This window comes from Chinchilla lanigera, unplaced genomic scaffold (assembly GCF_000276665.1).
Source record: "Chinchilla lanigera isolate Chin_1 unplaced genomic scaffold, ChiLan1.0 scaffold00085, whole genome shotgun sequence".
Taxonomy (NCBI): Eukaryota; Metazoa; Chordata; class Mammalia; order Rodentia; family Chinchillidae; genus Chinchilla; species Chinchilla lanigera.
This window is the reverse complement of record NW_004955486.1, coordinates 6,337,527-6,362,628: the sequence shown is the minus strand read 5'-3', so window position 1 is coordinate 6,362,628 and position 25,102 is coordinate 6,337,527. Positions and strand designations below refer to the sequence as shown.

Below are 25,102 nucleotides of genomic sequence, written 5' to 3'. Positions count from 1 at the left end.
GAGCTCAGGGAAGAGCCCCATACCTGGCCCGAAGTCCCCGCTGTCCCCTCTGCCGTGACTGAGCCCAAGGTCCAGCTTGTCTGGGGCCTTCTCCTTCTCGGGAGGCGCTTCCTCTGCAAGACAAGGGGCTCGTTCTTGCGGGGGAGCCGAGGAGCCCAGGGCCCCACCACCGTCAGTGCCGTGCAAGGTCTGGCAGGCGCACAGCACTGAAATTCGAGTTCAGCCTGGGCTGCAAAATGAGTCTGAGGCCAATCTGACCTATAGTGAGACTTTGCCTCCAAAAAAGAGAAAGAAAAGAGAAGAGGAGAGAAGAGAAAAGGAGAGAAGAAAAAAAGGCTGAGGCAGGAGGCTCGAGGAGAGTTCGAGGCCAGCCTAAGCTACAAAGTGAGCTCAAGGCCAGCCTGAACTGCATAAGGAGACCCTGTCTCAAAAAGACAAAAAAAAAAAAGGAAGAAAGAAAGGAAAAGGAACAGAAAGGAAAAGAACCTACAGGGAAAAGAATAAGACAAAAAAATGGAAAAGCCAGATGAAATGTCTAGAAATAAAATACACGGTTGTTACCATGCTAACTATAGGATTCTACAACATCTGCTAAACCATGTGTGAGTATGGAACTGTGAACATGATACTCTCACTCCTGTGGCTATGTCATGTCATGCGGGACAGTGACCCTAAAATAGGGATGGCCCTGCAGATGTGACTTCACACACGAGCCCTTAGGAAGCCAGAGTTTTTCTCTGAACGGTTGCAAAAAAAGGAAGTCAGGGACGCCATGGAGGACGGCGTTTCCATGCCCCTTGCTGGTGTGGCACGGGAGGCAGGGGACGTGGGCCACCAGCAGGTGCCAGCGAGGAGCCAGGACCTCAGATCTCCAGCCTCAAGCACCTGAGCTCTGCCAGTGACCCGCAGGAGCTTGGGAGTGATTTTCCCCACAGCCTTCAGGGGAGCACTCAGCACAGCTGCATCTCTTGAGACCCTCAGCACAGGGGGTCAGCCCTTCGCAGCCGCCAGGGTAGCTGGCAGGAATGTGTTACGCAGTCGTGTAACATCTGTAGCAAAAGGTGTAGCTGGGCGTGGTGGCACACGCCTGTCATCCCGGCACTCGGGAGACTGAGGCAGGAGGATCGTTGTGAGTTCGAGACCAGCCTGGGATACATAGTGAGTTCAAGATCAGGCTGAACTGCATAGCAAGACCCTGTCTCAAAAAGACAAAAACAGCGCCGGGAGCCACTCTCCACACACAGGATAAGTTAAAGCCCACGTGGGAGAGCTGAGGCCCGGGTGCCTGCAACTGGGACACAGCCACGCCCGAGCAAGGCCACCCGTGCTGGGCGTGGGTCCCACCAGGCCCCTACCTTTGGGCAGCTGCTCCGGGGAGCCCTGGGCCTTCTCCACCTCCTCCAGCCGCTCGTCGCGGGCTCTGTCCTTGCTGTCCAAGCTCTCGTGCTTGTCCTCCCCCTCCACTCTGTCCAGGGCAGCTGGCGGGGCCTAAAGAGGTCACACCGGGGCTGAGGGCCTGGGGCCTCCACGGACACAGAGGGAGGGCCGGGACCAGGCACAGGGACCAAGCCCAGGACCCGACTGTCACCTGCTGCAGCCTCAGACCCAGGCCCAAGCTGGCAGCCAGGACGCAGGGTTCAAGCGGGCCAGGGAAGGCCGGGGAAGGGACCCAGACCCAGCCTCCACCCCACAGCCGCCGCCCAGGTGCCAGGGACCCCGTACCTGGGTGTCCAGGGGCTTCTTTGGCTTCTGCAGCCCTGGCTCCTTCTCCTCTACGCAGCCCAGCGGGGTGTCCACTTTGTCTGGAAGGAGAGAAAGGACAGAGATGGCTTGGTGGGAGGGGAAGGCCAGGGCCCCGGGGTCCCAGAGCGCCCAGGCCAGGCTTCTGACCAGGGGCTGCAGTGCCGCCAGGCAGAGCAAGGGCTGTCAGGACAGCTGTGGCCGCTCAGCTAGAAGCAAGGAAATGGGAGGTTGGGTCCAGACGGGAGCCTGACACGGGGCCTGGCCCCGCTTCCCGGCTGGCTGACTCTCTGGCCAAATAAACACACAATCACCAGAACAACACATGAAGACAAATAAATAACAATGCCAAAAGCGTGCCACAGCAGCACACACCAGTAATCCCAGCACTCTGGGAGACTGAGGCAGGAGAATCCCAGGTCTGAGTTCAGCCTGGGCAACTAGTGAGACCCTGTCTCAAAATTTAAAATAAAAGGGGGAGACTAGGGATGAACCTCAGTGCAAAAGCCCTGTGTTCAATCCCCAATATTGCAAAAATAAACTAGAATACAAATGGGCAATGGATCTGCAAAGACGCATCTTCAAACAGATATAAAAATAGCTCGTAAGCACATGAAAAGATGGATGCCCCAATCCCCAGCCATCAGGAAAATGCAAACCACAACTAGAGAGCCAGCCCTTCACAGCCGCCAGGGCAGCTGGCATCTCAAAGGCACCAGCCTGTCAAACATGAAGAGGCAGAGCCTCACAGCCTACCAGCAAGAGAGCATAAGGTGTGCGGTCCCTCAAAGGGGCCCACAGCTGCCACTCCCAGTTGTACACCCAGGGGGAACGGGAACCCAAGCCACACAGTGGTGAGCCTCTGGCCCTGTACAAGCTCCCCAAGCAGATACAGCCCACACGTCCACTACTGGGTGAACAGATCAACAGTGCAGGAAATGTTGGCCAGATGGAATGAAGAACTGATACACAAGCCGGACGTGGTGGCACACACCTGTAACCCCTGCATTCAGGAGGCTGAGGCAGGAGGATTACCAAGAGTTCAAGACCAGCCTGGACTACACAGTGAGACCTTGTATCAAAAAATCAAAACTAAAAAAAGAACAGATCAAGCTACCATGCGGATGTGTCTTCCATTATGCTCATGAGATCACACATGGATGATTCTATTTACACAAAATGTCCAGAACCAGCAGACCCTTGGGAAGAGGAGATCAGCCTTGTCTAGGGCTTGGGGAGACAGGAAGTGGCTGCCAATGGACATGGGGCTTCTTATCAGCGATTAAAACGTTCTGGCACAGAGACTGATGGTGTAGAACTCTGAACAGCAGAAGACCCTGAGAAGTTCACCTTCTGTTACGGCTGTGCTGGATGTCTGCCAAAGCCTCATGCAGTCACAGGTAGGGCTTTTTCAGAGGCGGCTGCTTCTTGGGTGTGTGATTCTGGGGTTGATTCATGGTGCAATGCTAGATTCAAGGGCACCAGGATTACAGGTGTGAGTGCTCCCCACCCTAAGTAGCCTGGATAAGATATAAGGGACATAAAGAGCTAGGGTCGTCCCTTCTCATTTTATTACCTTCTGCCCACCATGAACTGCTTCTCCTCTGCCATGCCCATGTGCTATGTGCCACCCTGCCTTGGAGCCAGCCTATTATGGACTGAAATCTCCACAAACTGTGAGCCAAATAAACCTTTCCTCCTCTAACTTTAGGTGTTGAGTATTTTGTCTCAACAATGAGAAAAGTTAATTCAGATAGAATTTGGTACCAGAGAACTAAGGTTGTTGCTGTGAGTGTAGCTGTTCATGTGGTTCAAGAGTCTTTGGAACTGGCTTGTGGGAAGAGATTGGAATGGTTCAGAGATGCCAGCTGAAAAAGCAGAGCTGGAATGCCTGGCTGTACTTGATGGGAGATTCTGGTCAGAGCCCAGAAGACCAGAATGCTGATAGAAATTCTGCTAGGAAGGACTGCATTGGCTGCTGGACTCCAGACAATGCGTGTTATGCCTTAGAAGAAAGTTTACCCGCATCTTGCTCATGTCCAGAGACTTGCCTGAGACTGAGATTAAGGGTGGCAGACTAATTAATCTAGCAGAAGAAACTTCAAGGCAGTTTAAGGTTGAGGCAGTGGTATGGCTACTGTTGGGGGGTTTTAGCAAGTTTTATGTTGAGAATCAAGAGCGAAGAACCCAGCAAAATGATTTAAAATGTTTTAAGTTTGGCCAGCAAAGAAGCTCCAGGAAAGTTGCAAGAGTTGCAAAGATGGAACACAGGAGAAACTGTAAATGACTAGCAAGAGAAAGCCAAGTTATTTCAGAAAAAAACCAGAAAAGATGGCCTGAGGATATCACAAGCACCAGCAGGATTCCAGCCTCTACAGCCTCAGAGTTGCAAAGAAACGATGTTTTGAGAAGAGAGCCCCAGAGCACCATATTCCAGAATGGCGGTGGCCTAGGGGAGTTGTGCCTTAAGATTTGGTTCTTGGGCCCTATAGCCAAGAGAGAGTGAAGCCTGGCTACTGCTCCAGCGGGCAGCAGACCCTGGCATCATCCACATAGTGCTGGTTTTAGGCGCAGGCAGAATGCAAGAGTTGTGGGGTCAAGAAGCCTTCCACCCAGATTTCAGAAGAAGGCCTGGGAGGCCTGACAGTGCGCCCTTGACAAGGCAGTGCGTGAAGCCATGAGGGTGCAGCCGAAGGTACAGTGGAGCACAAGAAGTTTGGAGAAGCCAGGAATGTGGATTGCCTGAGGGAAACTGCAAGGAGGGGGCAGAATCGGCCCCAGAAAGAAGCCACGGGAGCGACACCCACTGGCAGCGGTGTAGGGGCAGAGCCACCCAAGCCCTTTGGAGTTCACATCTTGCCACAGATTGCCAGGGATGCTGGAAGTGGAACTGTGAGGTTTAATGTTTGCCCTGCTGGATTTTGGTCTTGCTTTGTTCCCATTCTTCGCTATCTCCATTGACAACTTTTGGAATGAAAGTATTTATCTTGTGCCACTGAATGTTGAAAGTGTTTAACTTTCTTTTCATTTGTACAGGGGCTCACAGCTAGGAGTTTGCCTTAACTCTCAGAGGGGACTTGGGACTTGGACTTTTCAGCAATGCTGAAACTATTAGGACTTTGGCAATGCTTACACACGGACTAAGTGCCTTTTGCATAAAGGGATGTGCATAAGGGGATTTTTGTGGGCAGGGGTGGAATGTTATGGCTTGTGTGTAGATGCCCCTAAAGCCTCCTGCAGTCACAGGTGGAGCTTTCTTGGAAGTGGCTGAATCTAGAGTGTGTGACACTGGGATTGACTCATGGTGCAATGCTAGGCTCAAGGGCACTAAGATTAAAGGTGTGAGTGCTACCCACCCTAAGTAACCTGGATAAGATATAAGGGCTAGGTAATGTTTTCCTCCTTTTATTTTTAAAATAAAAAAAAATCTATTGCAAGCTACTTTTGCTTGTACTCATAAAATATATTATAAATTAAAGAAAAAAAAAAGATATAAGGGCTAGAGCTGTGGCCATCCCTTGCTTGCTTGGCTGCCTCTGCCCACCATGAACTTCGATGCCTGTCTGCCACACCACCCTGCCTTAGGGCCAGCCGAGTATAGACTGAAACCTCCACAAACTGTGAACCAAATAAACCTCTCCTCCTTGAACTCTGGGTGTTAGGTATCTCGTCTCAGCAAGAGAAAGGTTACTAAGACACCTTAGAAGAAGGAATTATGTCATGTGTACAGAACTAAATCCCAATACCATTATTACAAAGAAAACCACTATACAGAGCAACACTTCTACATGTGGACACTTTGGATGGGAAGCTGGTTTTGCTTTGGTTTGCTTTGGTTTGCTTTGATTTCTGGTACTGAGGATTGCACCCAGGCCCTTCACATAGAGCTTCATCCTCAGCCCTTTTTTGAGTTTTATTTTGAGACAGGGTCTTGATGAGTCTCTAAATTGCCCTGGCTGAACTTAAACTTGGTATCTTCCTGCCTCAGCCTCCCAGACTGCTGGGATTAGAGATGGGCACCACCATGCCTGCCTGGGAAATTGTAGCTTGTACAGTGTGCAGAGGACGCAGGGTCACTGTGGCCCACCCCTCCGGTGACCCCGGTGCCCTCCTCTGCTCGCCTGGATCCCAGACCTGGCAGGCCCAGTGGGGCAGGTGGCAGGTGGGCAGGGCTGGCAGGCACTGGTGTGTTGGGGTCTGAGGAGATGACTTCGCCTGGCTTCTTGCCCTCAGGCCCCTCGGGAACCAGATCCGGGGTGCTGTACTTGCCGTTCACGTGCTCAAACTCCTGAACCTGGGGAGAGGCAGGGATAGCAGTGATTGTGGCTCAGCCCTGAGGGCCAGGGCTGGCCTGCGGGACCAGACGTGTCTCAGGCTCGGGGCAGGGGCAGGGCGAGGGGATGCGCCTGTCCCAGGCTGACCAAGATAGACACACTGCTGGCCATGAACTCCCCTGCCAGTCCCCCCTCCCCCGCGTCCTCCTCGGCCCTGTGACCACCATCCTGGCCCCAGCCTCTCAGGACCCTCACTCCAGACTGGACCCTGGACAGCCCCATGTCCTGAGCCAGGCACCAGGCCTCTGAACGCTGACCCCAGGGGCAGTGCCAGGGTCCGTGCGGCGTGAGGCTTACTCACCCACCTTCTTCCTAACCAGTGACATGACCCCGATGCGCGTGAGCACGTGCTGCCGTGACAGCCCCTCCCGGGGCACGCCGTCCGCGAAGGTCTCTGCACCATCGGCCCCCGGCTCACACAGGTGCCGCATGAAGAGGGACACGTAGGCTCTGGGGTGGGGAACGGGGCTCAGGGGCCGGAAGGACCCCCGGTGATCTCTCGGTTGGAACCATCCACCACCCGACCAGCCTGCGGGCCACGTCCCAGCAGAGGACAGAGAGTCTCCCTGGCACAGGACCCACAGGACACCTGCCATCCACACCAGCTGCTCCGGGCAGAGGGCTGGCTGGGGTTTTCTGCAAATTTTCCCTGCCTAGCACCCGACACCCAAAGCCCAGGCTACAGCACTCGCCAGGAGCCCATCCCCCACCCCAGCAGAAGCACCTCAGGCAGGGGCAGGGGGAAGGGCACGCCCTTACCTGAACTCCTTCTCGCTCTTGCCCCGCAGATCCCGCACCAGCCAGTGGGAGTTGAAGGCGTCCTGGGGCGGCATGCCCCAGCGCATGATGGCGTTCAGGAAGGCCTTCCGCTGCCGCGCATTGAAGCCCAGCACCTAGGTGGGTGGTCAGCGGGCAGGTGGGCCCAGGGCAGGCACAAGGTGGGCACTGAGAACTTGGGGGTACAGGAGGAAGAGGGGGAGACTGCAGCCGACCTGAGTGCCCATCCCAGTCTCACTTCCACTTGGCATGGGACCCTGGCCATCCCCAGATCCCCTTCCACTCCCCAGGGGTGGCAGGAGGGGCCTGGGAGGGAGGCTGCAGGCGGGCCCCACCTCGATGTTGCCACCGACTCGAGCTAGCAGAGGCGGCAGGGGCTTGTCCCTGTCACTCTTGAGCTGCCTCCTGGACTGTCGCCGTCCACCTGGGGAGCAGCCCAGCACAAACCCTCAGGGGCGGGGCCGGGCTCCCCACCACGTCCCAGGCCAGCAGGAACCCCCGGCGACCCCCGCCCCGCCCCGCCAGCGCCCCAGTGCCGGGGTAGCGGCAGCACTGACACTCACTCTGGCCCTCCGGCCTCTCCTCGAAGTCCTCGTCCTCATCCTCAGAGCCGATGGAATACTCAGACTGGTTGTCCGAGAGCTCATCCTGCCACTCTGCGGGAGCCGGGCACAGGGGCTCAGAGGGAGTTGTGCAAGCGGAAGTCACCCTCAGCCCACGCCCATGCCCACCAAGGCCAGGTGCGTCCCTGCAGCTCAGTCCGGGAATAACGGAGACTGACGAGGGCCCCCAGGTACTTCCTGCCGGCTCACCAACGCCGACAACACACGACCCCGAGCGGACTGTGCGACCGCACCCCTGTGGTGCAGGCTTGCCCACGGTCAGCACCGGCACTGCTGACCGCTGAGCGACAGCCCCCGCCCTGCCGCCTTCTCACAGACAGGAAAGCTGAGACTCGGGAGGCAGCCCCAGCCGGGCCCCTGTCTCCCTCCTTCCCCTCCTCTGCCCAACTCCCCTTCCTCCAGAAGCACCCCCGCCTGGCCCAGGGTGCCCTTGCCGAGGGCCTCGCCGCACCGCGGGCGCTCACCCTGGTCCTCCTGGGAGGCGTCGTTGTAGTTGACCTGCTTCCGGATGCGCTTGCCCTTGCCCAGGTTCCGGGCCAGGTCCTCCTGCTGCTGCTCGTAGTGGTGCCGCAGCAGCTTCTCCCAGTAGTCAGGGTCCACATTCTCCTCCTGCTTGATCACCTCCCGCTCCACCTCCTCCTGGGGACACCGCGAGCGCTGCAGTTAGCAGGGCAGGCTTGCCAGGCGGGCATCCTGGGCTCTGGGGAGCCTCCTGCCACCTCTGCCAGCTCGGGGGTGCAGACCTGAGCGAGGCCCAGCCCTGCCCTCAGGAAGCTCCTGGTCCCAAGGGGAGGGATGCTTGGCGCTCGGGGTCTGAGGACAGTAGCAGGCGCTCAGGGAGGTGCAGGGGCTGCCGGGAGAGGCCCAGGAGGAGCCCTTGCCAGGGAGTCAGGGCTGCCAGCAGGGTGGAGGAAGGAGAAGACACGGCAGGTGGCGGGTGTACTCTGGGAAGGGGGGTCTGGCCCGGAAGGAGATGGCCTGAGGCAGGCAGGGTCGGGTGTATGGGACCAGCCAGGCAGGGCCTCAAACCAGCCCTCGAAAGCTTTTACACGAGGTGGCAGATCCCTGGCATTTCAAAGAGGTCAGGTGAGAAAGCTGGATCCCAGGGAGGGCACAGCTGAAGTCCCAAGGGCCTTGGTGGGTCTGGAGGTTGCAACTCCTTCAACACCAACTCACCCTGAGGGCAGCTGGCAGGAGGCCGCGGGGGGTCTGGCATGAGAGGGCGGGGCTGTTGTGGGGTGGGCGGGGCCATAGCTAGGAGGGCGGGGCCACCGCTAGGAGGGCGGGGCCGCCGCGAGAGATTCTGGGCTCCTTACCACACCATCCTCCTCGCGCACCACGTACTGCGCCACCTTGAAGGAGCTTAGGTACTCATTCATATTCTGCAGCTCGGTGTCGTCTGTGGCGTCCTGGTTCCGGTCCAGCAGCTTAGAGATGGCCGCATCGTCGTAGTGGATCACGCTGCTGTCCTCCACGTCCTTGTTGTCACCTGGGGGGCGGAGTCCAGCGTGGGGACACAGATGCAGAGTGCCCAGGTCCCACTCCCAGCAGCGGTCCTTCCTGGCCCCCTCTGGGGCTGGGGCCGAGGACCAGCGCAACCAGACATGGGCTCACAGCGCACCTGGCTGCAACGCCCAAGTGGGGTGGCAGCGAGCCCCTTCCTCTCCAGGGCAGCTCTACCTGGCGGGGTGCTACCGTGCTTCTTCTTCGCGCTGGCGGCCAGGGCACCGCCCTTGGAGGACTGCACATCAGGGATGGGCGTGGCCGGCCTCTGGCCCTGGGACATCATGCCTGGAAGGCAGAGGGGGAGGCTGCTGGCACAGGGCAGAGGGCCACAGGGGTGGCAGGCAGCGGGCAAACCTCCCACCCGGGCCCACTCCGATGGACCCTGGAAGGAGATACGGCAGGGATCGGGAGGGGCTGTGCAAAGTGGGGCCAGCAGGGACCCTGGGGCCTGGGCAGGGGACCTGAGCAGGGCCACCCGGGGTTCCCATGGCACCCCACAGGAGGAGGCCCACCTTCCACGTCGTCCTTGAAGAGCTCCTCTGTGCCGAACTTGAGGATGTCGTCCAGCTCCTGCTTGGTCATGGAGCCCGACTTGGAGCCCAGGCCGGGCCGCACCACCAGGTGGGTCAGCATCATCTTGCGCTTGGCCACCTGTGTGATGCGCTCCTCCACCGACGCCCGCGTCACGAAGCGGTAGATCATCACCTTCTTGTTCTGCCCGATGCGGTGGGCGCGGCTGAAGGCCTGAGGAAGACGGCCAAGGGCTCTGGGCACAGGGCTGGGGCCATGTGGTGGGGGTGAAGGCACGAGCGCATGACCAAGGAAGGGACTGTCCTGACTGCATGTGGAAGGGGCGCCGTGCACGGGCCGGTGCAGCCGTGCCCACTGCCCTGACTGCCCAGCTGAGTGTGGGCCTGGCGGCCAGGGTGGGCTGGAGGCAAAGGTGCCCGAGCGAGTGGAACGCGCTGTGATGCAGGTGTGTCAGGTACGTGGAAGGCTGGGTACAGTGGCAGCCACGCAGCTCTGACAGGGCTGCACCTCCCTGCGCATGAGGAGCTAACATCTACAGGACCAGGAGCTGGACACAGGACCACCTTCCGAGGGCAGGGAGGCCTGGGAACAGCCCTGGGCAGTGTGTTGACACTGCCTCAGGTCCCCACATGAGGGGACCCTGTGTGACTACACAACTGTATGCCTGTGTGCGTGAGACCTGAGTGTGTGCCCCAACGGTACGTTAAACGTGTGTGTGGCCCTGCTCCGGAGCAGTGGCCAAGGGACACTGGTGGCTTGGTTCCACAGCCACAGCCCCCTCCCCTGCCTCATCAGCCCATTGCCCCCTCCTGCATCTCTTCCTCTCCCCCACCTCCACCAGGCCCCCATGCTGTGCTCCTCATCTACCTCAAAACTGGCACCCCTGAGTCCCAGGACACCCTCATCCCGCCTCCTTTGTGACCTTGGTCCTGAGCTGATGGACGGACCGAGGTCAGCGGCCACAGATGGCTGCATGCCTTAGACACCTTTGCTTCCCCTCTGGGCCTGTTTCCTCTTCTGTACGATGAGAAAGTGCACCTCCCAGGGCCCCCTAGAAACAGGAAGAGCCCCAGCCAGGAGGCTATGAGGACGGGGAGCTGAAGGGGAAGCTGCTGACCTGAATGTCATTGTGTGGGTTCCAGTCCGAGTCGTAGATGATGACCGTGTCTGCCGTGGCCAGGTTGATGCCCAGGCCGCCCGCCCGGGTGGACAGAAGGAAGCAGAACTGCTGGGCCCCAGGGGCTGGTGAGAGAGGCCAGAAGGTGGGGTGGGACAACGGGGGCAGGGGCTGGTGGGTGACAGACAGGAGAGCGGGCGGGGAGATGGCAGGGTGCGGACTGCAGTGACAGGTCCCTGGCAGAGGACGGTTCTGAAACCCATCGCAGATGGGTGGCCACCCCCACACTCAGGGAGGCCAGGAACCCACGTGAGCCTGAGCAGCCCCCGAAGGTGCCCTGAGCCCTGGTCCAGTGGGAGGAAGCCACACTCTGCCTAGTGCCACCTGACACGGGTTTATCTGGTGGTGTCAGCCAGACCCTCAGAACCCTCAGGACGCTCAGCATCACTTGGTGACAAAGGCAACATTTTCCTCCCCCACCTGCTTTTCCTCTTGCCCACTTCTAATTCTGCTCAGAGCAGAGTTATTTGCTGGGCCTCCTAGTACACCAGTGGACCACCGAGGTCCCTTTGGGTGAATCCTTTTAGCATTTAAAGTTAAGGGACACCACTGTGACCTGAGGACTGGTCTGCTTCCCTCCGCTATTTGCAGAGCAGTTCATGGACTACCAGGGGCATCCCATGAGAACCCTGGGCAGTGAGATACCGTTGAATCTGTCAATCGCCTCCTGCCGGAGACCCCCGGTGATGCCACCGTCAATCCGCTCATACTTGTAGCCCTCATACTCCAGGAAGTCCTCCAGAAGGTCCAGCATCTTGGTCATCTGCAGGGGAGAGGGATGAGTGAGGGGCGCCATGGAGCCAGGAGCCCCATGGGACATGGATAGGGGAAGGAGAGAGCAGCCCACTGAGTGTAAAGACGGGCAGAACCCAGGGAGGGCTGCGGCAGGACTCAGTGCAGAATGTGGCCTCCAACCTCACACTGTGCAGCCAAGCCACCCTCACAGCCTCAGCCTCTGAGAATGAGTCCTGGCTCCTCACCTGTAACTCCAGACTCTGCCAGCCCAACGCTCCCTTCCTCCCCCACCCATTCCAATCCCCTGATTCTCTTCCTGGAATACCCACCCCCTTACTGCCCCGAGAACTCAAACATCAGCTCCTCTGTGATGTCTCCCTGTCACCACTTCCCAGGAGAAAAGGAAAGCAATCCCTTCTGCACTCCCATAACCGTGTCTATTCCACGGCGGTCTTGGGGTAGTTTAGCTGGGTATGAAACTCATCTGCCAGCTCCCCTCGGTGCATGGAGACGAAGCTGCTATGGTCTCCACCACTTGTCGTTGTAATGTGAAGCCTGAGGCTTATGTGGTCCTCTTTCCCTTGTAGGTTCCAGGTGCCTACAAGTTGGTTTATCAATATTGTCCTTGCTTGATGCTCCACAATGCACTTCAGATCTGAGACCTCATGTTTTTCTCCAAGCCTACAAACTTGTCAAATCCTGCTTTGCACAGTCTCCTGTTTTTTCTCCTGACACTCCTATCAGGTGATGACTGGAGCCTTCCAAGACACCATCCATGCTCTTTCTGACTTTATCTTTGTCCCTCCACACTACATCCTGGGAAATTTCTCAGCATCATGTTCCAGCTCAGTAGTGTCCCTTTCATGACGGTGAGAGTTTATCCACTGGTGAAATGTTTTATTTCAATGACTAAATGCAGATGTATCTGCTGTTTCTTTACCTCCTGCTTCTGCCTAATTAATTTCCTCTTGGCTCATGGATGTTTGCAAGGAGGACTCTTTTTGAGGACCCACCAATGCCTATCCAGTCTTTTTCAGGCTATCCTACTACAGTTTTCATTTGGATTCCAGTTATAGTTTTGTGGGATGTCTTAGCATCCAGTTTTGGGACAGGTTGGGGAGCTGGGGTTTGTCCGGTTCATTCCTCTGCACATGCCTAGCACTTGTCCAGTTCCTTCTACTTGATCTCTCCAAATCTCTGCCAGACTTGCGTCTTACGTTGGCAGAGGTATCAAGGGATTGTGCATCTGTCTCCCAGCCACCCTCTGTCACAGATTTGCTCTGCTTTCCTGGAGCCCTGCAGCCCACCACCCACCTAGGGTACCTCAGAGGCTGCAGGGACCAGTAGCTGCTTCCACTTGACTTTTGTACACAGAGGAGCTGAGTGCCAGATTCTGGCTTTGAGCAGTGCATCTGGCTCTATCTGACCTAGGGGAACATTTTCAGCCCCCAAATTCTACAGGTTCATCACTAAGACCTCTAGTGCAGATGACCAGAGTAGGACAAAGCTGTTTTGTGAGCTGCCTGCCCATCTAGACTGAGAAGCTCAAGGGGACAGAGTGCATCCCTTGTATCCCTGATGTGTGGCAGATGCAGACAAAGGGATGGAGGAAAAACGGGTAAACCTGGGGTTGGATGGCCGAGCCTCTGACCATGCAGAGGCAGTGCTAAGGCCTGTCACACCAGGGCATAGGGGAGTGACATTCGACACCCACTGTCCCCCCGGGGATGGCAGCAGGACCAAAGGGGGCACGGGCAAGGCTGGCCTCCAGGGCCGGATGCTCTGGCCCACCTGCGAGAAGATGAGCACACGGTGCCCTTCGTCCCGCAGCTTCTTCAGCATCTTCTGCAGCAGCATGAGTTTCCCTGAGGACTTCACCAGGGAGCTACCATCATAGGAGCCGTTGGGCAGGACGGGGGCTTCCTGCAGAGCAGCAGAGAGGGGTTCTGGGGGGCTCTTCTCTGGCTGAGAACCAAAGGGGCTGCAGAGGAGGGGAGGCCTGACCAGTGTCAACAGCCTGGGACAAGCTGTGGGTCACATGGGCTGTGGCTCCAGGTACTGCATTTCCAGGCAGGCACAGACCCGCCGTCCCTGCCCTCGGCCTTGCTCCCTGGCTGAGAAGTCAGGGAACAAACACGACGGGTTAGCCAAGCTGCACTGCCTTCTGCCCCCTGCCATCAGAGGAGGGTCCATCAGGGCCCACCCTCCGACCCAAGCTAGGCAACACCCCGCCAGAAGGTTAAATTCCAGCAGAATCCCCTGCCACACCAGTACCAGAAGGGTCTGTTGGTGGCCTGAGCCACGTACCCCAGCACAGCTCCCCTGCCTGGCTCTGGAGCTGGGGAGAAGGTAAAACTATAAAGGACCTAAATTAGAACCCAGGCGGCAGTGACACTGGTGGCGTGATGACTGAGGGGCCCTAGGAGCCCTGAGCTTTCTACAAGGACTCTGCATGGGGACTTCGTCCTCGGACCCGCCCCACAGCCTTCCCGGTGTTAGAGGACGATGCGAAGCTCAGAAGGAGCTTTAACTGTGCTGAGGCCACAGCACCAGGGCCAGTGTCAGACCCCATGTTCAGCATCTCACCCACGGCCAGGGTGGGGGTAAAGGAGTGCAGCCAGCCCTGGGGTCAGTGCGGCAACTGAGGGGTCTGTGGGTGACCCAGTGCTCCCTTCTCTATGGAGCGGGGGCATAGCCAGGAGGAACCCCGCACCGCAGCTAGCGGACACCCCACAGCGGCCTCAGGGAGCCTACCACAGCAGCCACGGGGAAGAGGTAGGGGTGGTTGCAGCACTTCTTCAGGTCCATCATGATGTTGAGCAGCGACACCTGGTTCCCGCCCCCCTTGGAGTTCAGCGCCTCGAAGTTCCGCGTGAGGATAAACTTGTAGTATTTCCTGCACGGGCACGGGCAAGGCGGGCTGGACGCACGGGGCCTGGCCAGCCTCCAAGGGCCACACGCTGTCCTCCCAGGACCCCGGGCACTCACCACGGCCAAGCGCCACATACAAAGCACCCTGGGGAGCCCCCAGAGGTGAAGCCACAGACCCAGAGTCACCCAGCGGGTTACGTGGGGCCACTGCCAGAGCTCAGAAAAAGCCCAAGAAGGAAGCGGGTACAGAGGTGAGCCAAGGCGGTGGCAGGGGGGCGGGAACACCCTCCCAGCCAGCCCAGGAAGTGGCCCAGGGAGGTCAGGTCGGGCCCGGTGGAGGGGCAGCTGAGGGGACGAGCCTGGAGACAGGACATGAAGCAGCTGCTCAGGCGCACGGCCGTGCCACTCACTTCTGCATCTGGCTCAGCTCCACGCGCACGATGAGCTCGGTCTTGGCCGGCATGTTCTTGAACACATCCGCCTTGAGCCGCCTGAGCATGTGCGGCCCCAGCAGGTCGTGCAGCTTCTTGATCTGGTCCTCCTTGGAGATGTCCGCAAACTCCTCCAGGAAGCCCTCCAGGTTGCTGCAACAAAGCGTGGGGTAAAAGCCGGGGCAGAGGACAGAGCACAGGCCACACCCTCCCTCCACAGAGGGGAGCACAAGGGAGCGGGGCGGGGACCCAGCACGGCCCTGAGTCTCCTTCTCGGCCCACGTCACCCCACGTTGTCACAGCCCTCTCTAGGTGCCACCCTCTGGGCCATCCTGGACAAGCGCTCTCCAGGGCACTAGCAGATTACAGGTGAGGAAACGGGCGGGGAGGGCCCCAGGCTGGGCAGTCCACCAGAGCCACAGCTGCCCTCTAAATCCGAGATCAGCCATCTTCACCCAGAGCCCCCACTCCAAGCAGGAAGACGGGTGGGAGAGAAGAAGAGGGTGAGAAGTGGGGTCCATGCCGCCCCCACCCCGGCCCTGACTTCTATGAGACAATAAGACCCGGCAGGCAGGTCCCAGATTCAGGGGCGACTGCCTCGTCCGCACAGGCCCCAGCCCCACCCCAGCAGCCCTCCCGCCACACCCAGGGGACGCACTTGAACCTCTCCGGGGTCAGGAAGTTGAGGAGATGGAAGAGCTCCTCCAGGTTGTTCTGAAGGGGGGTCCCCGTCAGCAGCAGCTTATAATCAATCTTGTAGCTGTTTAGAACCCTGAAAAACTTCGGGGAGGAGAGGGGGGCTGGTCAGGGGGCAGAGGGGGCCCAGCCAGCGTGGCCCCAGCCCCGCAGCCACGGCCACCCACCTTGGACTGATTGTTCTTGAGCCGGTGGGCCTCATCCACTACAAGGCAGGCCCACTCAATGGAGCCCAGGATGGCCTGGTCGATGGTGATGAGCTCGTAGGAGGTGAGCAGGACGTGGAACTTGATCTGCACTTCTTTCTGGAAGGAAAGAGAAGCGCTGGAGGGTGCAGCTGGGGGTAGAGCAGACCACAATCTGGGAGACAGAGTCAAAGGGGAGGTGTACAGCTGCACGTGGTGGCGCAGGCCTGTGCCAGCTCTGGGGAGGCTGAGGCAGGAGGATCACCATGTGTTCAAGGGCAGCCTGAACTATATAGAGAGAGCTGTCTCAAAAAACCAAAAAATAAATTTTTTAAAAAAGGAAGCATGGAGAGGAACCTCACAAAGACTTGAAAGAGCCCCAGAAGGGATGGAAAAGACACCGGCCACCAGCCAGAGGGCTCAGCTGAAGCCCAGAGCACAGCATCTAGTAGGAGTGGTGCTGCCAGCAAGGAGGGATAAACAGCCCTCCTCGGTATGTGCAGGTTCCCCATCCGCAGACTCAACCGGCCTCAGACGGAAAATAATCGGGAAAAGAAACTGCACCCATAGCAAAAACGTACAGGCTTTTTCGGATGTCATCATTCCCTCAACAAGAGCAGAGTAGGCACGCAGTGAATGACACTCGTCGAGGGCATCATCGTAGGTCAGAGACAGCAAGGCGTGTGGGAGGATGGGCGGAGGCTGCACACATCCTATCCCATGTCCTAGAAAGCGCCTGCACAGGACGATGTGGGCGACCGAGGGGCCTTGGAACCGCGCCCCGCCCCCACCTAGGCGGCTGCTTTGCAGTCAGTGCTACGAGCAACAGGAGCAGCAGCCTGCACCCTCTCCCCGGTCCTCAGGTCCTCAGCAGCCACACGAGCCGCTCGCCTCCTCCCCTTGAAAGCCCACGGGCCTCCAGCTGCAGAACTCTCTGGGATCTGAATGCTTTTTCTTACATTTACTGACTTGAAATTAATTCTAACGCCTTTGGTGCTGAACCAGTTGTTTGTACAAAAAGTCCTGTGGGGTGGTGATGGGCGCGCTCTTTGAGGTCCGCGTCCCTGGGGCAGGTTCTCGGCCTGCCACCGCTCGACGCCGGCCCAGCGCCACCGTCACACCCTGCCTGAACCTGGGTGCCGGCGGGAGGGATCCGGCCACACTGTGACCCAACTGCAGGGCCTGAGGGCTGCACTCCCCCCAAGTCTATGCTCAGAGAATGAGACATTAAATAGCTACAACGGATGATGGCCGATCAAGGAAGGGACTGTCAAGCAGGACAAAGCACCGGGTATGGCGGAGCAAGCCTGCAATCCCAGCAGTCCAGGAAGCTGAGGTGGGAGGATCACAAGGCGGAGCCCTGCCCGGGCAACTAACTAGTGACTCCGGTCTCGCCTCCCCGGGACCTGGGCAGGGGAGCCCCGCAGACTGCAGCTTCTGGGACCCCGTGGCAGACGGGGGCCTCCGAGGGGTGAGCGCTTCACCTTCATGCGGAACACCTTCTTCCCACTCCGGACAGCGCTGTCCTCGAAGGAGAACTCGTTCTCGCGGATCACGGAGCGGCTCTCCTTGTCCCCCGTGTAGGTGACCACGTAGAAGTCGGGCGCCCACATCTCAAACTCGCGCTCCCAGTTGATGATGGTGGACAGGGGTGCGCTGACCAGGTAGGGCCCCTTGGAGTGGCCCTGCGGGGAGACGGCAGCGGTGAGGCTCCTCCCCGGGGCTGGCACCCGCCTGCCCACCACCCACCTGCCCACCTGGCCGCCCACCTCCTTGTACAGCGAGTAGAGGAACACGATGGTCTGCACCGTCTTCCCCAGGCCCATCTCGTCGGCCAGGATGGTGTCGGTGCCCTGCGCCCACGAGAAGCGCAGCCAGTTGAGGCCCTCCAGCTGGTACGGGTGCAGGGTGCCGCCTGTGGCGTCGATGTACCACGGCTGCTTGTCGAACTTGACCGTGGGCTGTGGGAGGTCGAGGTCCTGAGGGTCCAAGTCTGGGCCACTGAGCCCACCCCGGGCCTCTGCACACGCCAGTGCTCCCGCCCGCTCTGATTCTTCTGCAGGCCCCGGCTGGAGCCCTCCATCCTGTACTCCTCCCAGCAGGGAAATTCCCTGGCTGCTGACTCTGCTTTTGACCCCAGTACGTCGTGACCGCCTTGATTCTGCTCCCCACTTCCTCCCACCCCCAAACACTGCCTGGACATGGGGCACTTGCTCAGTCCGGTGTGTGCCCAGCCCCTACCAGGCCCAGGCCCATGTTCACTGCGCTGGACCCACTCACCTTCCCCAGTGGCCGACCCCATCCCTGTGTCTCCACCGTGAGCCCCCGGCAGAAGCCGCTTTCACCCAGTGCTCCTCGTGCCAGCCCAGCGCCAGGCACGGGCTGACACCCAGAGCACACCGCCCGTCGAGTCCCTGGTGCCCCTTGCGTGCGGGAATGGGGCGATTAGCAGGCCAGCTGTCTGTCCTGCTGCAGCCTTCCCAGCGCCCCGTCCTGCGTGGCTGTGACTCCGGCCCCCACGCCTGGGCCGCACTCACGTCCACAATGGGCGTGTCCGGCGGCTTCTCCTGCTTGTCGTCCTTCAGCTTCTTGCCCTTCTTGACAAGCCGCTTGGGCAGCCGGGCGTCCTCCCCCAGCATCAGCTCCCTGGGGAAGAGTGCAGCACACGGCTGAGCCAAGCTGGAGCCGGAGGACCCCCGGCCAGGGCCCGGCAGCCGGGTGGCACAGCCCACCTGTGGCCCCAGTAGGCCTGCTTCAGGTTGTCGTAGTAGGGGATGTCGATGTCGTCGATCTCCCAGGTGCACTGGTCGTAGGGCAGGTCTTTCCACTTGATCAGGTAGTGCACATCCCCCTTCTTGTCGAAGCTGCGACACAGAAGCTGACGGTGGGGACACGCAGGCCCCTGGGGTGGGCAGGGTGGAGGCAGGGCCCTCGAGGACAAGGAGCACCAGCATTGCCACCCCCTGGGGCCCTGGGACCAGTCCTGGGCAGAGTGCCAGGGCGGGGGCTCCCCAGGAGTGCAGGCTCCTTGCCTGAGCCCGCCACAAGGGACAGAGGCAGAGAAAGGCACAGACACTCCGGCCAAGAGAGGCCCCCAGAGCCGGTGCCCAGCACCTTCACCCCGCAGCCTCTGCCACAGGACTGGGCCCCGTCTGGCCATGGGGTCCAGAGGCAGGAACGCTCTGCGCTGCCCATGGACATCTTCTTTCTTTTCTCTTTTGGTTTTTTATTTGAGACAAGGTCTCTCTGTGTATCCCAGGTTAGCCTCAAACGCATCACCTTCCTCCTGTCTCAGCCTCTCCTCGCCACACCCAACTGTTTCCTGACTTAGAGAATCCAAAGGACTAAGGCAGTGCCACCCCTGATGACAGCAGGCAAAGAAGCAGTTCCTGCAGCGGGGCGGCTTCTTACAAACACACCCAGGGACCCAGGGACCCAGGGACCCAGGGACCCAGGGACCCAGGGACCCAGGGACCCAAAAACCAAGCCCAGCAGCACGCAGCTGATTCAGGCCACTATGGGGTGACAGAGGACGTCCTCAGGGCCTCCCACACACCTGTAAGTGGGTCAGGACATCAGGCCGGGGAGTGTGGCAGGGCAGGGGAGCCATGACACCCCTAAGTGGCAGTTCACAAGGCAAACAGACGGGGTGCATGGGCTGCAGCTGGCCTGGGGACCATTAACAGCAAGACCAATCCCCACTCACCAGGAAACCAGTGGATTTTTTTTTTCAATAAATAACGGGTTGCTATGCAGGCTCAGAGGAATAGCCCTGTCCCACTTTGGAGGCACCAAAAAGCCACTGTATGAGCTTTGAGCATGTAAGTTAATAAAGGCAAAAAACAGGGGTAAACGGGGGCTCCCGGAAGCCGGCCCTTGGGAGGGCAGGGCTGTCCTCAGGGGCAGCTGGGCAGGGGATGGAGCAGCATGTTCAAGTTCAGGTCCCTCACCACTGCTGGCCATGCTAGCGGACCCTTGGTGAGCTCACAGCAGCCCACCCGACAGAAGCCAACACCACAGAGGCCTGGACCCCGGGACCCCAGGCGGGCATCAGAGCAAGCGACCTGGCTCTTACCCTCTGTGGCCCCAGTGGCTGCCTGGCAGGACCCTGCAGCTGGGGACTCTCACAGGGGGAGCTACCGGCCCTAAGCCCCTCCAAGGCACAGCCGGGAAGTTGAAGTTAAAAGTGGAGCGAGCAGAGCTCCAGCTGCCATCCCACAGTGGGTATGCCAGGCCCCACCCCGAGCACCACCCAGGGCCGCCACCTGTCCTCCAGCACCGGAGCCAGGGAATCAGCCCGCTCCTCTCCCGAGGTTCTCCCTGTCCTGCCTCCCACAGCCTCCGACAGCCCAGTCACCCGGGCACTTTCCAGGCTGCTCAGCTACGAGCTGTAGAGAAGCAGGGAGGGTTGGAACAGCAGCCCAGAAAGAAGAGCCAGGGAGCTGCTCTCAGGGAGCGCTGGGTTCAAGTCCCAGCTCCCCACCTCGGCTGTGTGACTCTGGGCAAGGGAGTGTACCTTGCTGCGCCTACTCTTGCCTCTGCCCCTCGTGGTGGTTGGCACTCAGGAGTGGTAGCCACTGTCATAAACACGGGGCGGTGCCCGTACCCCACACGAGGGCCCACGCTGCCTCGGGGCCTTCTTCAGGCACAGAGCGGTAGCTCAGCAGGAGCTGGGAGCACAGGATCCCGCCCTGCAGAGAGGCTCCCAGGCCACGGCTCAGGCTCCCGCTCTTCTCTGTGGCTCTGGGCATCCTCCACAACCCTGGCCTTCCACCCGGACAGTCTGATGGCCAGCAGAGCCACCCTCGGCCTCTCTTCCTGCCCCGCTGCACCTGTACACAGGTCTGAATGGCAGCCCGTGCCCGGGCCACCAAGTGCAGGGCCATGTGTCCCGGCCCCAAGGCTGTGCAGCGCTGACCGGCCCCAGGGCCACCACGGCGCAGCGCACACCTGTGGTTCAGGATGCGGTGGATCATCATCCACTCGGGCTTGATGCCGTAGCGGTAGAAGCGCTCCTCCATCTTGGCGTAGAGGGGGTCCTTGTTTCTTCTCTTCTCACTCTTGCCATCCTCGTCCCCAGAGCCGTAGTCAAAGGGCGGCGGCTCATCCATGTCATTCTTTCTTTGGTAGTTGCGGTACATCACCGTGTGGTACAGCTCCAGCTGCTCACGGAGGGCACAGAAAGTCAGGAGGATGGGCCGTGCCCTGCACCCCCTGGCCCAGCCTCTATCCCCATCCTCAGCATCCCCATCCCCAACCCCAGCAGCACCCTCCCCTTCCCCCAGGCGACAGGGCAGCTCAGGGATGAGCATAGCCACACCTGCAGGTGCCTCACCTGCAGCTCCTTCACCCAGGAGCAGTGCCAGTAGGAGAGCCCAGCCCACTTGACGAAGAACTCCCTCTCCGGGATGCCCTCCAAGGGCTTGGGTGGAGGCATGCCTGGCTCTATGTCGGGTCCTGGCAGCCCAACCATAAAGGGTGCTGGGGGCTCCGTCCACCTCCAGTGTAGAATCCGCTGGACTTTGCCTTTCAGTGGGGGACACTGTAGACAGAAGAGGGTCCCCCAGTTCAGGGCTTAGCTGCCTGGCTCCATCCTCAGGTCACTACGACAGGCTCCCTCCCACCAACACACAGTCCCAAGTCAGCACCGCGGTGACCCATCTCCTTCCACCCTCAGGAGCACTGCAGGACACTGGCACGTGGCAGTGAGCTTCATGAGCCAGGCAGGTGAGGCTGCCACCGACGCAGGCCCGATGGGAAGAGCCAGGCCCTCTCAGTGAGGAACCGCAGAGCAGGGAGCAGAACCCAAGGCTCTGGACTCCTCATGACCGTGAGGTCCCCCACCACCCCATGTCCTGCTGAGAGCCCCCTGAGAACATCCAGACTCTCCCTCAGAGCATGCAGCTCACAAGGACTGCAACCCCACCCACCTCTGCCACCCCTGGGCAGGGCTGCACCCAGGCACCACACATGCACGGTGGCTGGGGCAGGGAGGCCAGGTCTCCATCAGCCCAGAAACACACTCGTGGTCCCAGGGATGCTGGCTGCCACAGAAGCACCACCCGGTACACTGAGTGTGCAGCCCTGGCCCCCACAGGAGGCAGAGCTGGGCTCAGGCTGGACCGGGTAGGGACAACGGGTCCAAGCTCTGCCCCACCTGCCCTGCACCTTGGCACATGCCACCTGAGCTTGCTTCCCAGCCTGTGCCCCCAGATCCGCTGGGCATCCATTCAATCACACACACAGGCATTCTAAGGCTGGGAACTCACCCCAAAGCCCCAAGCAGACCTGGTTTCACCCCAGTGCGAGTGGAGGCCAAGAGCAGAGGAAAAAGCAGCCCCTACGCTGGCTCTAGGGGACAGATGGGGCCAGGAGGCACGAAGCCCCTGCCTGTCCCAATCCCAGGGCAGCCTTCCAGGAAAGCTAAGGAGGTACCCTGTCCAGTGCCACCCAGAACACTTACACAGACACAGACATGTGCACACGTGTGCACAGACACACACACACACACACAAGCCCACGGCAGCACAAGCCCATGGAGGTGGGTAGGGGACAAGGTGGACTACAGGGGCTTCACACACCCACAATGAGTGGGAGCAAGGAGTGCGGGTGTTGCGGGGAGTGCTCTGCGCCCCTGCACCAGCCAAGGCTCCAGCTCCTGGAACCTACTACCCTCTGCAGAACCCAGCTCGGGTCGCGAGGCAGTTCATGCACAACGCTAGAGATCTGGGATGGAGAGGGCAGTGCTGACCCTGAGTGGCCCTAAGCAAGTCAGTGACCTCCCTGAGCCTCAAGGTTCTCTTCTGCAAATAGGAATAGCAAAAGTTGGGTACTTGCACCCACGGTAAGGGTGAAAGAATGCAACATACGCCGAAGCCGCTGCTGCAGGGCACACACTCAATAAACAGTGGCTGGGATATTGATCCTAAGCGCACTGAGCGAACAGGCCTGGGTGTGGGGGGCGGGGCTCTGCGGCGGGCCGGGTGGGGGTGTGGCCTGGGCCAGCAGAGGGCGGGGCGCTCAGGCCCCGTTGGTGGGGCGGGGCTGTCCTCGGTGGGCGTGGCCTTTGTGGGCGGGGCACTGGGGGCGTGGGGGCGGGGCGGCGTAACACTCACAGTACAGCGCGGGCAGAGCCATTCACCGTTTGGGATCTCGGGCAGCGGCGGGTTGAGGCAGTGCAGGTGGTAGGAGGAGGGGCAGGCGTCGCAGCACAGCAGCTCGCCGCCGTCCTTGCACACGCGGCAGAACTCCATGTGGTCGTCCTCCTCCTCCTCACAGCCGCCCTCCTCCTCCTCGTCGTCGTCGTCCTTCGGCTCCCACTGGATGCCCTCCTTCTCCTGAGGGGTAGTCCAGGTGGAGGCACCCTGGCCGTTCGTGCCCGGCTCCTCCCCATGCTGCCCGCCCCAGCGCCGCCACCCACGGCCCGCCCACCCAGACATACACAGTGCGGGCAGCTCCACTTGCCCTCGGGGGCCTTCTCCAGCTCGGGGTCCAGGCACACCAGGTGGTAGGCCCGCGGGCAGGTGTCACACAGGATGATCTCCCCACCCTGCTGGCACACCTCGCAGTAATCCTGATGGTCCGTCTCGTAGCCGTCACCATCGTCAACTGGGATGGGAGAGGCCGTGATGGAGGGCCCTGTCCCCCCTAGCAGTGCACAACTATCTCTACCACCCAGGCCAGACACACAGTAGGTGCTTACAGATGTTAGCTGGGTGGGTAGGGGATAAATGGGTGGATGGAAAGGTAAGTAGGGGAGTTGGTGGACAGATAGGTGAGTGGACAGACAGGTAGGTGGATGGATGGGTTCATGGATGGATAGATGGATAGATGGGTGAGTGGGAGAGTGGATGGAGGGAGGGATAGGTAGGTAGGTGGTGGATGGATAGTGACTGGGTGAATGGATGGGTGGGTGGGTGGCAGGTGGGTAGATGGACAGATGGATGGGTAGCTGAATAGATGGATAGCTGGGTGGGTGGATGGGTGCTTAAGTGGATAGAAGGATAGGTATACAGATGGATAGAGGCGTAGGCAGATGGAAGGACAGACAGGTGGGTGTATGGATGGTTGGGTAAGAGGAGGGCATGGGTGGTTAGATGCATGGGTAGGTGGATGGACAGGGCTAGGTGGGCAGGTAGGCAGGTGGATAGATGGGTGGATGAATGGATAGATGGATAGGTGATGGATGGACCAACGGATGGATAGACAGATGGATGGATGGACGGATGGATGGACACACTCACAATGGGTTTGGGTAGTTGGAAGAATCGGTAAGTGGATGGATGAAAAGGTGGGCGAGTGAATAAGCGTGTGGGTAGATGGACAGGTCAGTAGATGGATGAACTGGTGGCTGGACAGGTGGACAGATGGATGGATGGACCGATGGGTTGAATAAATGTTGAACAATGGCTAAAGTCGTAAAAGACTGAAAAGATGGACAGAAGATGGATAAGAGAAGGAAGTTGGGAAAGGTGGAAGAGTAAGCAAATGGACAGAAAGAACAGGTACATGTAGACAAGTACGTGGTGAGAAGAATAAAAAACAGGAGAAGGAGAATGGAAGGAAGGCGGGAGAGAGAAGGACAGCAACTGGGGATGAGGGACAGACGGTGACGGGTGGGCAGGGGGGTGACTGAGGGTGTAGGTGGTGGGTGAACTTAAGTGCTTCCTTCTCTACCCCACGGGATGCGGCTCATACCCTAAATTCCTTACTGCTTCCTCACGAGGGCAGGACCCCTCTCCCTGACAGTACAGATCAGGGCCGTTCAGGAAGCCCAGAGCCACTGCCTGACCAAGACCCGAGTGGGCAAGGCACAGGGCGGCCTTCCCTGCTTCCCAGGGGAGCCCCTGGATGCCCCCCGGCCCGAGAGCCCCCCAGCAGGAAGCCCTACTCCTCTTCTTCTTGCGCCTCCTCTTGCTCTTCTTGCCCAGGGCTGAGGAGCACTCGGAGCGCACAGAGCAGCTGTGGATGCTGGCGCTGTCCAAATCCGACTCCTCCCGCTCGTCCTCCTCACTCTGCGGGGAAGGGGAGGAGCCCGTGAGCCAAGCCGGCGCTGAGTCTCACCCCGGGGATGGCGGCCTGGGTGGTGTGCGGTGGGGCAGGCCTACAGGAGACTCTGAGGACAGCGCACCCTGGGGCTCCACTTGTCCCCTGGCCCAGCTAGAGACTTCCTGCCACAGCCCAGGCCAGCCTGACGCCCCACCCTCTCTCCACGTGCTGCTGTCCAGATGCTTCCAGGTGTCCAGCCCATACTACTGCCCTGCCCTGCCTCCTGCTGAACTCCTACACACCCTTCAGGAAGCAGAGCTCAGGGTCCCTCCACCAAGGAGTCACCCCAGAGCTCTCCCTGACTGCACCCGCGGGACGTCGCTGGCTCCCTCCCAGCGGCCATGCCTTGCAGACCAAGTGCAACTTAGGAGCAGGGCCCACCACAGTTCAGCACGGGGCCTTGCACATAAACAGAACTGGGCAGCCAGGCCCGATGAGGACCACAAAC

At 59.6% G+C, this 25,102-nt stretch overlaps 1 protein-coding gene across 4 annotated transcripts in view; it reads right to left on the bottom strand.

Annotated features, from left to right (window-relative positions):
- Chd5 (chromodomain helicase DNA binding protein 5) overlaps positions 1 to 25,102 on the bottom strand; it is a 48,641-nt gene that overhangs the window by 6,392 nt on the left and 17,147 nt on the right. For all 4 annotated transcript variants that reach the window (XM_005404102.1, XM_005404103.1, XM_005404105.1 and 1 more), the window contains exons 7-34: positions 24,497 to 24,620; positions 23,048 to 23,214; positions 22,722 to 22,943; positions 20,942 to 21,148; positions 20,557 to 20,768; positions 18,339 to 18,470; positions 18,144 to 18,252; positions 17,376 to 17,567; positions 17,091 to 17,291; positions 15,589 to 15,726; positions 15,384 to 15,505; positions 14,705 to 14,878; positions 14,178 to 14,319; positions 13,215 to 13,346; positions 11,334 to 11,451; positions 10,629 to 10,753; positions 9,493 to 9,724; positions 9,155 to 9,265; positions 8,791 to 8,963; positions 7,939 to 8,113; positions 7,415 to 7,507; positions 7,187 to 7,275; positions 6,834 to 6,967; positions 6,380 to 6,524; positions 5,875 to 6,034; positions 1,723 to 1,802; positions 1,356 to 1,488; positions 24 to 113 (exon numbers count right to left, since the gene is read on the bottom strand). In XM_005404102.1, the coding sequence (XP_005404159.1) occupies positions 24 to 113; positions 1,356 to 1,488; positions 1,723 to 1,802; positions 5,875 to 6,034; positions 6,380 to 6,524; positions 6,834 to 6,967; positions 7,187 to 7,275; positions 7,415 to 7,507; positions 7,939 to 8,113; positions 8,791 to 8,963; positions 9,155 to 9,265; positions 9,493 to 9,724; positions 10,629 to 10,753; positions 11,334 to 11,451; positions 13,215 to 13,346; positions 14,178 to 14,319; positions 14,705 to 14,878; positions 15,384 to 15,505; positions 15,589 to 15,726; positions 17,091 to 17,291; positions 17,376 to 17,567; positions 18,144 to 18,252; positions 18,339 to 18,470; positions 20,557 to 20,768; positions 20,942 to 21,148; positions 22,722 to 22,943; positions 23,048 to 23,214; positions 24,497 to 24,620 (4,132 nt within the window). The remainder of the gene's footprint in view (positions 1 to 23; positions 114 to 1,355; positions 1,489 to 1,722; positions 1,803 to 5,874; positions 6,035 to 6,379; positions 6,525 to 6,833; positions 6,968 to 7,186; positions 7,276 to 7,414; positions 7,508 to 7,938; positions 8,114 to 8,790; positions 8,964 to 9,154; positions 9,266 to 9,492; positions 9,725 to 10,628; positions 10,754 to 11,333; positions 11,452 to 13,214; positions 13,347 to 14,177; positions 14,320 to 14,704; positions 14,879 to 15,383; positions 15,506 to 15,588; positions 15,727 to 17,090; positions 17,292 to 17,375; positions 17,568 to 18,143; positions 18,253 to 18,338; positions 18,471 to 20,556; positions 20,769 to 20,941; positions 21,149 to 22,721; positions 22,944 to 23,047; positions 23,215 to 24,496; positions 24,621 to 25,102) is intronic.